The 16,079-nt window shown below is 35.6% G+C and overlaps 1 protein-coding gene across 2 annotated transcripts in view; it reads right to left on the bottom strand.

The window, feature by feature from the left end:
• NDUFS1 (NADH:ubiquinone oxidoreductase core subunit S1) overlaps positions 1-16,079 on the bottom strand; it is a 40,225-nt gene that overhangs the window by 3,107 nt on the left and 21,039 nt on the right. The window contains exons 15-19 of one of the 2 annotated variants that reach the window (XR_006736999.1): positions 15,357-15,511; positions 13,402-13,577; positions 12,691-12,825; positions 12,522-12,594; positions 8,333-10,055 (exon numbers count right to left, since the gene is read on the bottom strand). Coding sequence is in view for 1 of the 2 variants with exons in the window: in XM_045560263.1 (XP_045416219.1) it covers positions 9,964-10,055; positions 12,522-12,594; positions 12,691-12,825; positions 13,402-13,577; positions 15,357-15,511 (631 nt within the window). In the remaining variant the exon portion in view is untranslated. Of the gene's footprint in view, positions 1-8,332; positions 10,056-12,521; positions 12,595-12,690; positions 12,826-13,401; positions 13,578-15,356; positions 15,512-16,079 lie in introns of those variants that run through there. The other variant, XM_045560263.1, reaches the window with a different exon arrangement.

Below are 16,079 nucleotides of genomic sequence, written 5' to 3'. Positions count from 1 at the left end.
TATTGTATCAAAATCATTATAATGTTGAAGAATGCTAAGTCTTTTGAAGCATACCAACTCTTTCAAAATTAACCTATCTTAAGGGAAAACAGAATTATTAAAATGCAAACAGTAAGCAACATAACTGTACTTCGGCTAAGAATCTTAAAGCACATTACAAACACTTTTCATCTGAGCAACTGGAAAAAACAAGTCTTAGCAAGTGAATTGCTTAAGATTACATAGACTAGCCCAATTCTAGAGAGAAATAACTCCAGGTGTTTTTTGTTGTCATTTTGTTAAGTACAGACTTACTCAGATTTCATATTTCCCACTAATGTCCTTTTTCTGTTCCAGATACTCAGTCTTTCCTTGTCTTTCACGACTTTGACAGTTTTGAAGAGTACTGGCCAGTTATTTTGTAGAATGTCTCTCACTTTGCATTTGTCTGATGTTTTCTCGTGATTAGATGGGGTACTATATTTTTGGCAAGAATCTCAAACATGATTTCCTATCAGGGAGCACATGATGTCATTATGTGTTATTACTAGTTGTATAGTTTTCTATTGCTGCTGTAACAAATTATCACACATGTAGCAGCTTAAAACAACGCTTATTTATTATTTCAAATTCGTGTTTCCATAGGTCAGATGCAGATGAATGGGTGTATTAATTTCCACTTACTATTCTAACAAATTGCCACAAATTTAGTGGCTTACAACAATAAATATTTATTATCTTACATTTCTGGAAGAAGTCTAAAATTGGTTATAGTGGGCTAAAATTAAGATGTCAACAGGGCTGCATTCCTTCTGGAGGTTGTGGGGGTAATCCATTCCCTTGCTTTTCCCAGCTTCTAGAAGCTACCTGCACTCCTTGGCTTATGGTCCCTTTCTCCATCTTTAAAGCCAGCAGCATAGAATCTTCTAATCTTCCTGACTCTAATCCTCCTGCCTTGCTCTTACAAGGATCCTTCTGATTACATTGGGCCCACCCAGATATTCCAGGATTATCTCCCCATCTTAAGATTCTTAATTTAATCATATTTACAAAATCCCTTTTGCCATGTAAGGTAACATTGACAGGCTGAGGGGATTAGGACATGGACACCTTTGGGAACCACTATTCTGCCTATCACATGAATGTATTTGGACTAATGGAATAATCAGTCCACATAAATCAGGCAAAAGGAAAATATCCCTTTAATAACATGTTACTTTTTACTTTTTCTTCTTAACCCAGTGAATTGCTTTTTAAAACATTGCAATATATTTGCACATTTGTTAAATCCTTCATAAAACATTGATTTGTCCTCTGGCAACAGTGAAGAACTGTTGATCCACCTGTCTGTCCTTCTCCTTCATGTTTGTCACCAACAACAGTTTTTTACCCAGTTGTAAAATCAATGATTATAATTTGCCATGATGCATTACTCTGCTACCCAAAGAGCTCGGTTTATATAACTTGTATTCACACTGCTGGTTGGGAATTACATTGCTAGAGCTAAATGGAAAAAATTAAATGCTCTCTTCATATTCTTTGCTATCACTATGTTTTTACTTTTTATTCATTTACTCACTGAGCAAATGTTTATTGAATATCTGACTGTGCAAGGCACTGCAATTGGTATGGGTGACGAACAGTAAGACGTATTAAGTTATGGTTCAAAATATGGGGATATTGCTTTTAGTAGCCTAACTCAGGAAATAATTCAAGTACTACCTAAAATTTATATACTTACTGTCAGGGAGGTAGTTTCTAAAATCAAGTTTTCCCATTCTTACTACTTTTGACTGACTAGAAATAAAATTTTTGATAAAGTATTATGTGTAAAGAGCCCATTGAATGCTTTCTATTCTAGTATTATAGATTAGTTGCATATTAAAACAGGATTCTCAGTATCCACTTAAGTTTAATACAATCACAACTACTCCTGCCCAGTGCTCTCTACATATCATTTAGTCTTCCAAGCAACTTTACTACCCCATTTCATAGGTAATAGTAATAGAAATGGCATAGCTGGTAAGTGGTAGAGCCAGAATTTAAATCTGCAGAACTGCTTCCATAGCTTTCTCCCTTAACTCACAAATCAGTGTGTACAATATCTCATAGTGCTGCCACATAGCAAATAGTCTTAGATACAATGATTGCCAAATCCTGCTCATAGCTTGATCATTTTTCCCAATTTTGGAATACTGCTGAAAATCTACAATCTCAGTGAATTGTGAAACATGCAGGAAGGGAAGTTTCCAAAACAGCCTAAATGCTGCACAGATTTAGTTAATCAAAGTCATGTTGAATGTACATGCAATAACTAGAGCCCAAGACATTGCTGACTCAAGTTCATCATTGCTGCTATTGAAAATCACCTCTCTAATTTGCTGGCATGACTCAAGGAGAATACAGCTCCAAACACAGTAATTCTGAATAAGATAGAGCTACGTTCTGATACCTGTTTTGCCAACAGCAATTACTTTTCCATAAGTGAGGAAGATGGCTGTCAATTATTTTTCCAGTTCTTGTAAAATTCCTGGAAGAAAACCCTTGGAGAAATAAACTTTGGCTGCACAGTAATAGATTCTTTAAAATATATTTTACTTATACCTAATCAGAAATAATGGTTTTCAGGGATGGGCATGGTGGTTCATGCCTATAATCCCAGCACTGTGGGAGGTCCAGGCGAGAAGATTGCTTGAGGCCAGGAGTTTGAGACCAGCCTGGGCAATACTGCAAGACCTCTGTCTCTACAAAAAGTCAAAAAATTAGCTGGGCATGGTAGTCCTAGCTACTCTGAAGGCTTAAACAGAAGGATACTTTGAACCTAAAAGTTCAAGGCTACAGTGAGCTGTGATTATTATGTATGTCACTGAGCTCCAGGCTGGGTGACAAGAGCAGGATCCTTGCTCTACAAAAACAGAAAGAATGGTTTTTCATGTTTGCTTTATTTCTACATTTGAGTGCTTAAATGTTTCATTCATGGAAACATGCAAATTTTTCTACTCCAGAGTATTTCCATGTTGAAGTTTGTAGATGTTTCCCAACCGTACTTAAAAATAAAAGCCAAATACATCTAGATAATTTGGAAAGGGAAAAATTATTTCAATTTACATCCACATTTGTATAAGTCTTTCAAATATGGATACAGTCAACAAGAAGGAATATTATTCAAGATAATTGAAAGTTTTGGAATAAAAAAGATGGAATATAGGAAATGTGATTTATATAGTTCAATAAAATACATAGTCTAAAATATTTTCAAAATAAGTTTATATTATGATTTGAGAGTAAGTTTTTTTGTTTTGTTTTGTTTTTGTAGAAATGGAATCTCACTCTGTTGCCCAGGCTAGCGTCCAGTGGAACAATCATAGCTCACCGTAAACTTGAACTCCTGGGCTCAAGCAATCTTCCTCCTTCAGCCTCCTGAGTAGCTGGGACTACAGGAGTGTGCCACTATGCCTGGCTAGTTTTTTTGTTTTTTTTTTTCCATTTGTTTTTAGAGATGAAGGTCTTGCTATGTTGCCCAGGCTGGTCTTAAACTCCTGGCATCAAGTGATCCTCCTGCCTTAGCCTCTTGAGTAGCTGGGATTACAGGCATGAGCCACTGCACTCAGCTAAGTTTTGTCAGCATATGTATTACAAGTGACTAATTTCTACTCAATTGCTCATCACTTGGACATGATTTTGATGAATTTAGGTCATCTATCAACAAATTTAAAGAAATAAAAGACAGTGTCTTGAAGAACTGTCTATGCTATAAATTGTATAGCATAATAAAAGGAAACGGTTACCAGTCAATAGCAGAGCAAAAAACTATAGGGGAATCAGAGTGGCTACCAAATTGACATGAATCAGCAGTATTAAGATGGTGAACAAATGTGAATAGTTAATGATTATGGTTGCTTTGCCAGGAGAAGAAAAGTTTTAGGCATGATACCGTAACTGAATGTAAGAATATAACTGATTACTAATCAAACCTGTTTAGTAATTAAAGTTCTAATTGACAGTGAACTTATCACTTGGAGAGGAGAGAAAATTGTGACCAACACCTGTGATACCAGTTTGGTGGAGTGGCTCAGGGGAGAAAAGGGTCTAGGGAAAGAATTATGGGCCTAATAGGAAATTGATACTTGGCATCTTTTTGGTCGCTAAATGTGCTACATGGCCTGTGAGACTATAGCAGAGACAATAATTTCTCAGCTGTTAATTGTTTGTGACTATGCTGAGTCAAAGGGTATGTCAACCCCACTCTGGGAGGGAAGTGCCCACAAGGAGAAAGGAATGACCTCTTCCTGGGCAGCAGGGTCTATTTAGTAAAATTTCTTGTCCAGTACCCTAACCAATATCTTGGTGCCTGGGAAAAATTAGCTGCTATCCCCAGGAGTGAGCAGTTGACTTACTTTACTCAGTATTGAGCATCGGGCATAATAATTAAGAGTTAACATCAGGATGTTCACATTTAAGAGCATGTTGGGTACTGCCCAGGATATAATATTAAGTAGGCACAGTCTTGCCTAGTTGGCTTAATTGTATATAAAGCTATTAATAGCAGGTCACTGTCTTAGAAGCATAAAAAGCTCCTAATAATCTCTTTGATGGTTCACCTAGCAGAAAGCTTTATGCTCCCTTTTAGGGTGTTTTCATTTTCTTGCTGAAAATTGCTTCTCTTGCACATGTACTTACTGAATTTAACCACAAACACGAATGGAAGAATCAACTCCAAAAAGTTCACAGTGGAATAAGATGTGGACTCTCAAGACCCAAATATATTAGTAATAATGATATAATATGTTTTCTGGCACTCGATAGATTTATACGGGGTACCACACTTTCCTAAAACCACTCCTTTATAAGATATTTGTCCTAATATCCCATTTTTGGATGAGAATCATTCCTGTTTTACCAAAGGGCAAGATATTTTGTGAGCCTGCTCCAAATGAAGGCCAGGCAGAAAAAGTAAACTTTTAATAGAGTTTATCACTTTTATAATACATGAGATGTTAATTACAAATTGAACCTGTAGAAAATGCACTTCATGTATGATTGGGAATGTTGTGAGAGGAAAATATTAGCTAAGAACATTAGAAGCAAACCACTAGAGATACAGGGGATAAAAGGAGTAAGAAGCCCAGCCCATCTCTTAAGACAAAAGGCTTGAAAATCGATAGACGCACACTCTTGGCTAGGAAAGTGCTGATAAACAAGGTGAGGGTATGGGTCACACGGGACGCAGGAGTTACTGAGGAATAACCCCAATTTCCCAAGAGAATGCTGCTGCCTAGGGATACACTTTCCCCTAGTCCATTCCCTCCAGGTTTATAGATACAAAACAAGTCTCATCCCATGAAGGGGTGTGTATATGTAGTTCCAGCTAAGGAAAAGATAAACTTTCACTTTATGCTTTATGGGAATTGTAGTTTGGGGAGCTACAGGAAGGCATCTGTTCTATTATTATTTAACTTTATCTATGTAATGATACATGTTAGATAAAGACAGGTTGCTTCTAGTCTTTTTTTTTTTTTTTTGAGACAGAGTCTCACTCTGTCGCCCGGGCTAGAGTGCCGGGGCGTCAGCCTAGCTCACAGCAACCTCTAACTCCTGGGCTCAAGCAATCCTCCTGCCTCAGCCTCCCGAGTAGCTGGGATGACAGGCATGCGCCACCATGCCCGGCCAATTTTTTTTTCTATATATTTTTAGTTGTCCAGCTAATTTCTTTCTATTTTTTAGTAGAGACGGGGTCTCGCTCAGGCTGGTCTCGAACTCCTGACCTCGAGTGATCCTCCCACCTCGGCCTCCCAGAGTGCTAGGATTACAGGCATGAGCCACCATGCCTGGCCTCTGCAAATATTTAATGTTGGATTTTAATAAAAGTTAATCATCTCAAGATCTTTTAGGTACCAATTCAAATTAAACATTATAAACCAATCACTAGTCCCAGACTGTCTATTTGCCATCTTTTTCAATAGCAACATATGCTTTTCAGTGTAAGTTATTTAAAAATATTAAGATATCAGAGATTTTGAATATCAGTCACAGGTAAGTCAATCTTTAAACATTTTCAGTGGTGAAAAACACAAAGAACACTTTAAACAGAAGATATTTGGTTTAGAGATCCTTGTTCTCTTAAAATGTATGACCTGAGGTCTACTAATAGTTTTCTCATTAACATCCTTGTCCCTTGGGCTAAATTAAGTCAGCAAACTAAAGTGCTAAATAATTGTTAAAATATAGGCCGGGCGCGGTGGCTCACGCCTGTAATCCTAGCACTCTGGGAGGCCGAGGCGGGTGGATCGCTCAAGGTCAAGAGTTCGAGACCAGCCTGAGCAAGAGCGAGACCCCGTCTCTACTAAAAATAGAAAGAAATTATCTGGCCAACTAAAAATATATATACAAAAAATTAGCCGGGCATGGTGGCGCATGCCTGTAGTCCCAGCTACTGGGGAGGCTGAGGCAGCAGGATCGCTTAAGCCCAGGAGTTTGAGGTTGCTGTGAGCTAGGCTGACGCCACGGCACTCACACTAGCCTGGGCAACACAGCGAGACTCTGTCTCAAAAAAAAAAAAAAAATATAATTGTTAAAATATTTTAAAATACTGGTTATTTAAAACATATTAGGGAACTTCTCAGATATCTTCATCCTTTTTTTTAATTTTTAATTTTTTTTTAGACCTCTGTATATGCAGGGCTCATCTTCATCTTTTTATAAAAGGTGACTATACATATGTACACACACAATTTTTTTCTATAGATCTTTATTCATTTTATTCATGCCTACTTGCTTCTAAAAGTTGAGCTAATAAAAAATAAAACATAAGGTCTAACTATGCTAAGATGGTATTAGCCTTACAAAATGCATATCATTAATTTCTGGGTGAGCCTTAATATTCATAGTCACACTGGGACTTTGTTAACATGGATTTGTAATGACTATGCTAGTGACATTTTAACAGCAGACATGAATGACAATGTTAACATTTTTTAAAAACCTCTATTAATATTACCACTGCTTTGGTTACTAAGCTGCTTTATTTCCTCTCCTTGGTAGTTCAAATAGTGGTGGAGTAACTTTGGCAATAAGGCTGTTTATATTAACCAAAGGTTTACATTGGCAAGAATATCCACCTGATTTATAAACATCAGTAGCTCTAACCCTACTTCAGGACCCTTTCTGTCACTAGTATATATTAATAGTTGTCCCTCTTTTGATAGTACTGTTTTATGTTTTGTTATATTCTAGGAGTTAGAATCCAACAGACTTAGTAAATCTTACTGCAACTGGTAAAATTTCCATTAAAATAACATAATTAGAAGAGTTCTACATAGTAAATTTATTTTCGTAACACTAGCGGATGTTCTCTAGTCATATTTTGTTGATTATGTTGACCTTGGACAAGTCATTTAATTCCTCTGAGCCTAGGAAAGGCATGGATTTCTTTAGGAAAACATAAACTGGAGGTTGTATTAGGCATGACTTTTGCTCACAACCTATGGAATTGGGTTTTCACTTGATTCGCTTAAAATGGGGTCTCTTAATTTTTGGATTAAGGACTCCCATGGATGAGCTTTAGCTGTAACCTCTTGAAATTGTCAGTAACATTTTGAATATACATTTTCCTACAGTGATGGTCCTCAATTATTAAGCATGTGGGGCACTTATAAATTATGTGTCAGGAAATAGGCTGTTTTATAAGCTTTCTGATTTGATTCTCATAATAACTCTATAAAGCTGGAATTGGGTATAGAAAATTATTACAAATTTTATCCTCATTTTACACATGAAGAAACAATCTTAAAATTTTTCTAAGTAACTTTTCCAAAGTTTAACAAGATCTGTCTGACTTGCCAAGAAATGTTGTTTCAGCAAGTCAGCAGCAACCAATAATACATGATCATTTAGTGGGTATTGGTAAGAAAGTATGATACTTTAATGTATACATTATAGTATGATTCATAAAAAATTTAGGGGGCATTCCATATAGAGTTCAGGCCTTAAGATTTTTCTTGTACATTCAACCTTTATAGATGTCCAAATTATTTCTAGGCAAGATAGGATAGCAAAAATACGTCTAATTAAACAGTCTTGCCTTTAGTCTTTAGCTCTGTAACCACGGGCAAGTTATTTGATATTTATTGAGTATCAATTAATACATTTCATTAGCTGGGTTTTTGTGATAATTAGCCATAATATATTTAACGCTTTAACAGTACATATTTAGAAGGTCCTCTATCTGGGAGCTCTTCTTCAGTCTTTTTTTCCTCTAGCAACATCTTCAATGTTTATGCTTACAATAACCTTAATATTTAGTATTATGACATTAATATGTGCCTGTAAGATAGACTAACCACTCCTTACTTACCTCAAAGTATCCTTTAGAGAATTACAAGCTGTTCAACACATGCTGCCTAGAGGGTAGCCCAAAGATCCTGGATCAACTTAGCTTTCACCAAGAACCCTATGAAGTCTGCACATGTTCACTGAAGAGTACTGTGTAAAATACAAAACTTGGAGTATGTCCCCTTGAGGTCAGCACAGTGCTAAGGGGTGAAGAAAGTAGAGAGGAATAAGTCTGTATTAAATTCAAACACTTTGGGCAAGAATTTACACAATCTTGTACAACTAGGAATTTTATGCCAAGTACTTTAAGCAAAGTACATAATTTCATGATGTATCACTAAGGAGGATAAAATAAACTCTTCTGAAAAAGTTGTTACAGGTGACAAATTTTATACAATTTTTAAAGATAAAGCATTGATGAAATACTATTCTAAAAATCTTATCCTATTTTATATTAAAAATGGCATCCTATAGTTAGGATAAATCTTTAGTGAAAGTAGAAAGAAAAAAGGCTTACAAAACAAAAAAATTTTGAACATAGATTTAAACAAAAACTTAATCTACCTTTAATTATCCCCTAGGTTAATTGTAAAATTTTTACTTCCTTTTTGTTTTGACATTTGAAAATTATTAAAGCTAGTAGTTTTGTCTTCTATTACTGGAATAATTTATTTGATTTAACACTACAGATGGTGTTAATATAATGAATACAGAACATCAATGAGAATCTTAATTATATCTCTTGAGACCTCCCTCATTCCAAGAGTGTGTTTAAGTGCATAATCTGTTATACAAAGAAAAATGCCACATAAATCACCATGACATTATAGAAGCAAATTCAAGAGAAAACAGAAGAATGTGTTAACCATTAAACTCTTCAATACTAATTCTTAGAAGTAACAATCTATAGAATCTGTACTAATTAAAAGGAATTATGTGTAGCAGTTAAGAATAGACTTCGGAGTAAAAGAACTAGGCTTGCATCTATGACTTGTGCTGTGCAGCCTTGGGCAAGCTACTTAATATGCCCGGGCTTCAGTTTTTTCATCAGTGAAATTAGATAATAATACTATCTCATAGAATTATAGCCAGGACAAAAGAAAATAATACATGGAAAATCAGAGTGCTTAGCACAAAAAAAAGCTGAATAATCATTAGCTAATGTTATGATTACTATTAATTATCATTGTCCAAGATACATATCTGATGTGTGATTACATTATATATTTTTCTATTTACCCACCCTGATAGTGCTTAAATCTTTTCTTTAGCACTATAAAAAAGTGGGTCTTAAAGGAAGTTTTTCATTTCATCCATTTGATAAACATAAATAATTTATGATGATAAACAAAACATTTATATTTTAAGGATTTCTTTGTATTTGTCACAAACATTATCAATACTTTTACATGAAAGAGCATCTACATACAGTTTTATTAGACTATTTAACAACGTTTGCACACAATACATAAATGCTTTTGAAACTGCAAAGTTCTTTGATAACTGCAATATCATTTTCAAATAAGCATAGTATAACCTTAAATATTACATTATTCAGATTTTGTTTTTAAGAAGAGCTAAACCTGTAAGAGATCACTCCAATTTAACTGTCCGTTAACCATTTGTAGCAAAACCCAGTTCCTAGTAGCTGTTTCAGCAAATGGATGGCTCTTCTACTGCATGCGCACCCTCTGTGACAGCTTTGACACACTTGGCCATTGTCTGTGAGGCTCTGCTAATTGAATCTGAAAGATATTAAGAAAATGTGCATTATGATAACATGCCTTTTTTGGTTTTTTTTGAGACAGATTCTCACTCTGTTGCCCCTGGTAGAGTGCAATGGTGTCATCACAGCTCACTGCAACCTCAAACTCCTAGGCTCAAGCGATCCTCCCACCTCAGCCTCCCAAAGTGCTAGGATTATAGGTATGAGCCACCACACCTAGCTGATAATATGCCCTTTTAAAAAGCATAGTAAAACTTTATGTTGCACATATTCAGGGGGAAAAAAGATTATAAGGTTCTATGCAATTATATGTAACCAACAAATTCCAAAGATAAGCTCCTTATTGGTTAAATGCTTTTAATAACTATCCCCTAGGAAAGATTAATTAATTATATAACAGCTAGACAACACACCAGTATACAACCACTAAAAAATTAGAACAGTGGCTAGGCACAGTGGCTCATGGCTATACTCCTAACCCTTTGGGAAGCCAAGGCGGGAGGATTGCTTGAGGCCAGGAATTGGAGACCAGCCTGAGCAACATAGCAAGACCCAGTCTCTACAAAAAATAGAAAAATTAGCCAGGCATAGTGGCGCATGCCTGTAATCCCAGCTACTTGAGAGGCTAAAGCAGGAGGATTGCCTGAGCCCAGTAGTTTGAGGTTTCAGTAAGCTATGACAAAGCCACAAAGCCACTGCCCTCTAGCCTGGGTGACAGAGTGAGATTCTGTCTCAAAAAAAAAAAAATCATAGAAAAGTATTAAAAATGTAGAAAAAATGTACGCAATACTATTATTGAAAAAAGGTTAGAAAACAGTATATGTACTAAAATATACTGAATTGTATACTTTATGGGGGAATTAATTATGTATTCTACAATAACTTTTATAATATAACTAAAAGACCTATAAAAAATAATCTTAGGCCGGGCACGGTGGCTCACGCCTGTAATCCTAGCACTTGGGAGGCCGAGACGGGTGGATCGTTTGAGCTCAGGAGTTCAAGACCAGCCTGAGCAAGAGCGAGACCCCCGTCTCTATTAAAAATAGGAAGAAATTATCTGGCCAACTAAAAATATATAGAAAAAATTAGCCAGGCATGGTGGTGCATGCCTGTAGTCCCAGCTACTCGGGAGGCTGAGGCAGAAGGATTGGTTGAGCCCAGGAGTTTGAGGTTGCTGTGAGCTAGGCTGACGCCATGGCACTCACTCTAGCCCAGGCAACAGAACGAAACTCTGTCTCAAAAAAAAAAAAAAAAAAATCTTAGATAAAATTTAAAAATCGTGCTTTTAGATAGAAAATTATTTAAAATCATCTACCAGGCCGGGTATGGTGGCTCATGCCTATAATCCTAGCACTCTGGGAGGCTGAGGTGGGAGGATCACTCAAGGTCAGGAGTTCAAGACCAGCTTGAGCAAGAGTGAGAACCTGTGTCTACTAAAAACAGAAAGAAATTAGCTGGACAACTAAAAATATATAGAAAAAATTAGCCGGGCATGGTGGCACATGCCTGTAGTCCCAGCTACTCGGGAGGCTGAGGCAGAAGGATTGCTTGAGCCCAGGAGTTTGAGGTTGCTGTGAGCTAGGCTGATGCCACGGCACTCTAGCCCCGGCCACAGAGCAAGACTCTGTCTCAAAAAAAATAAAAATAAAAAAAAATACAATCATCTATCAGCTATCTCATATAATAGTTTATCAACTGTTATAAGACTCTGCAGTAAACAAGTATCAGTTGGTCTGCATCCCTTAAAAATATTCTAACAATTTACATTAGAAGCACTGTTTAAGATGTCTCACATCTTAAATGTTTTGATTTTCCACCTATAATTCTCAGAAAAACTTTCACAGTTATTTGCCACTTTGAAAAATTCTCCCTAAATTGCTATAGTGATTTTCCTTACAATAGTAAAATTTTATAATTAAGGCTGGGTGTGGTAGCTTACTAGGCCTGTAATCTCAGCATTTTGGGAGGCCAAAGTGGGAGGATAGCTTGAGACCAGGAGTTGGAAACTAGCCTGAGCAACATGGCAAGCAAGACCCCAACTCCACAAAAAAAAAAAAAAAAAAAAAAAAAAAAATGGGCATGGTGGTGTGTGCTTATAGTTCTAGCTACTCAGGAGGCTGAGGTGGGAATATCACCTAAGCCCAGGAGTTCAAGGCTGTAGTGAGCTATGATTGTGCTATTGTACTCTAGCAGGGGCAACAGAGCGAGATGCTGTCTTTAAAAATATATATAATAATTTTTAAAACTTTATATTTAAAATCTATTATCTCGTTTGATTTTCATGCTTTGTTTACATTTCAGAAACAAAAAATTTAGAATATAATCAGAAAATATAATTACATTAGTCCCCATGTTTGAAAACCTTCAAAGATTAACAATATCAAATACTACCAATTACAGGTTGGAATTATAATGTTAAATGAGATGATCTGATTCCTTCTCATCCTTCATCTTTTGCAGAGTTATGTTGGCAGTTACATACCTGTCATGTAGAAGTCTTTTATAGTTAGCTGAGGTGGAACAAGTGGGTCAGCAAGAAGTTGCTGGTTCACTAGCTGCATATAAAAGGAGACCAATAATAGTATTTAAAATTAGTACTGTTACACCAATAGATACGCCATTATGAAAACTGGTCATAGGCAAGCTTTTACCTTGGAGAGCTCATTTGCTTGCTGGAAGTAATTAGCTCCTTCAACATCATCATATCGAACAAGATTAGGAGAGACTTCTTCCAATCTGTTTCTCACTTGATCCAGAGTATCATATGGAAGAGTTATACCCACAATCTACAATATATCAGGTCCCAAAAAATGACTTAAAGCTTTAACACTTAAAAATGGCAAATAATATGTAATTGTAACTATGGTGAAATAATGTAGTACTATGGAAAAATCTACCGGTGTCCACTGGCAGTCATATGTTTATTATAGAAGCAGCAATGTGGGAAACACAAATGTCAAAAATTCTACTTCATAAACAACTGTCAGTACATTAGTAATTTATCTTTTGAAAATATTCATTATGAAATAAATGATTAGAGACAATGCTATGCTAAACCTGAATGCTTCTAACCTCTTATTAATGATATACACTTTACAGATAGTATATTATTATTTTATATCTCACACTGCTTATCTTTACACCAAAAAGAGCTAAAAGAATAGGTTTTAGACAAAAATAAATCAGTAATAAAAGCACCAATTTCAAATCCCGATTTTCTGAACACATTTTTCCTATAGAAATTATTCAAATCATCTCTGCATTTCAGACTGGCATCTTTCTTGACTTTGAAAATCATTCTTAACAAGTTAACATGTCAAATATCCCTTTAGCATTGTCACAAAGAAATGCCTCAAAAATACCTCAGACAGGGCTCTTATAATTTTCCAGTCTTCTCTTGCCAAGCCGGGAGGTGTTACTGCTACTTTAGTCTGCTGAGCTCTGCCCTCCGTATTGACATAAGTAGCAGATTTCTCTGTATAAGCAGCTCCTGGGAGAATAACATCAGCTATGGGTGCTCCAACATCACCATGATGTCCTGTGAGAAGATGGAAAATGGCAAACAACATTTTAGTAAAAAACTGATTTGCTACTATACGTGAAGATAGTACAAATCCTTTTAAATCCCATTTGTAAAATTACAAAAGTATTTTTAAAATTAAGCCAATATAGCAATGAAGAAATAAAAATTAAAGCCCACTTCATCCCCAATTCAACTCCCTTCCCAAAGAAAATTACTGTTAAAGCAGTTGGTATGTATCTTCCCAGATTATTTTATGCAAATATGTATAATATCATACACACATATATAATGGGCAACTAAGTATATTGATGCTTACAAAGTGGAAATGGTCACAAAATGGAAATGCTCAGACATACCAGTTAGTGAAAACTGGTAAAGTAGACTGCAATGGGGGAGGAACACAGAGTATAAAAGAGAATATGGATGATAATAATACTGGAAAGGCATAAACAGAAAATGATAGGCCAGGCACAGTGGCTCATGCCTGTAATCCTAGCACTTTGGGAGGCTGAGGCAAGAGGATTGCTTGACCCCAGGAGTTTGAGGCTGCAGTGAGCTATGATGATGCCACTGCACTCTAGCTAGCATGTGCAACAGAGTAAGACCCTGTCTCAAAAAAAAAAAAAAACAGAGAAAGGAAAATGATATTATAGAAAATAGTATTCTGAAAAACTATCAATCATTAATAATTTTAAAAAAACTGGTAGAAGAAAAAGGTTACTCAAAAAGAAACTTGACCTTTAGAAATAGACTTGAGTCAAGTAAAAGAAAGTTGTAGAACAATACACAGTTTGAGCTCATTTGTGTACCTGGTTGTTACACATAGGAAGATGTATCAAGTACGCATGTCAAAACCGTCATCAATGATTGTCTCCAGAAAGAACTAGGAATAGGATTTTAGTTCATACATTTTGGTTTAACTTTATCAAACTGAAGACACAAAATATTGTATAATGTTTTTATGTGCCACTGCAATATAAAGCCTATTATATTTGTAAAATGACGGTGTTATTTGTAAAATGAAGTACAAAGTTACTCAATACTTTTCTCTATAAAACATGCAGGAATACTCCATTTGTTCCTGGGAAACTTGCTTACATTTACAATGAGTGAGAATTCAAGAAAATGAGCCAAACACAAAAAGCCAGAGTACCTATGTTAAATGTAATTCATTAAATGTCCTGTAACACAGGACTCAAGTGATTTTATTAACTTTTCATACTATTTATATAAAAGTGCTTTCCCCTGATTAAATAATAGTGCTAAATATTCTTTGAAAAGTTGACTTTTAATGTTTATTATAATATTCCATTGGTTAAACCATAATTTCCTGTTACTGAGCATTTAGGTTGCTTCTAATTCTGCTATTAAATAACATCAGGTAATAATTCTAGGGTTTTTTTGAGATAGGGTCTCACTCTGTTGCCAGGGCTAGAGTGCAGTGGCTTTATCAAAGTTCACTACAATCTCAAATTCCTAGGCTCAAACAATCCTCCTGCCTCAGTCTTCCAAGTAGCTGGGACTACAGGTACGTGCCACCATGCCCAGATAATTTTTATGTTTTTTGTAGAGATGGGTCTCACTATATTACTCAGGTTACAGATAATAATTCTTAATAGCAGTATCAACTATGTAACTAATAGCATCTGTGGTTTGGTTTAAAAAAACTGAGGGTTGGAGGAGGCAAAATTCCCAAATGGAAAATATTCAGTCCACTAAATATATTGCCAAATGGTTTCCAATGTACACAATGTACTATTCTCTTCTGTTTCTGGTGTCACAGGTGATATTTACCTTGATAAATAATAAAACAATCCTTGGGCAAATCCTGTCGTGTGATACAACCTCCATCTGCTCCCAGGAGAAACAGCACTTTGGGAGGGTTCTTGCGAATTGCTTCCACTCCAGGTTTATAGCCAAGATCCAAAGCAGCTACTTGACTTGCAATCCTGTAAAACAATTATGGAATTTTAGCATAACTGCAGTGTTTTCAGTGTAAAAAATTAAATGTGATTCTTGGAATGACGCCTAATCTCTTTTTCATTCAATGCCGTCAAAGATCCTTTCTTATTCACTTAAAATAGATGTCAAAACCAGAAAAAGCAGTCTTTTACTGCTTTGGATTTGGCAAACAAAGAAATATAAAATGGTTAAGACTTTGTATCTCTTCATGAGGTAATATCTAATGGAATAATTCTAGAAACTTTATGCCAACTGTAATTGCCTTAAATTTGACTCTTAATAAAGTAAGACACAAAACACATGATAAGCCAAACATACTCACTGGAGAAAACTCACGTGATTTCAAAAACCAAAAGGAAGAAATTTAAACTCATAAAACTATAATTCAGAGAAAATTATAATTAGTACATTGGTATATATCCTCGTGAAATTTTTTCCTATGAATATATATTACTACTCTTACAAGCAATAAATAATATTGTAAAGAGGAGGTTTAGAATAACTACCTTTTGAACAACAGGGTTATTTTGGTCTAGTTTACTATTGTTAACTTTT

The sequence above is a fragment of the Lemur catta genome, chromosome 8, assembly GCF_020740605.2.
Source record: "Lemur catta isolate mLemCat1 chromosome 8, mLemCat1.pri, whole genome shotgun sequence".
In the NCBI taxonomy this organism is placed as follows: domain Eukaryota; kingdom Metazoa; phylum Chordata; class Mammalia; order Primates; family Lemuridae; genus Lemur; species Lemur catta.
The sequence above is the reverse complement of the archived record's forward strand: the minus strand, read 5'-3'. Positions and strand labels throughout refer to the sequence as shown.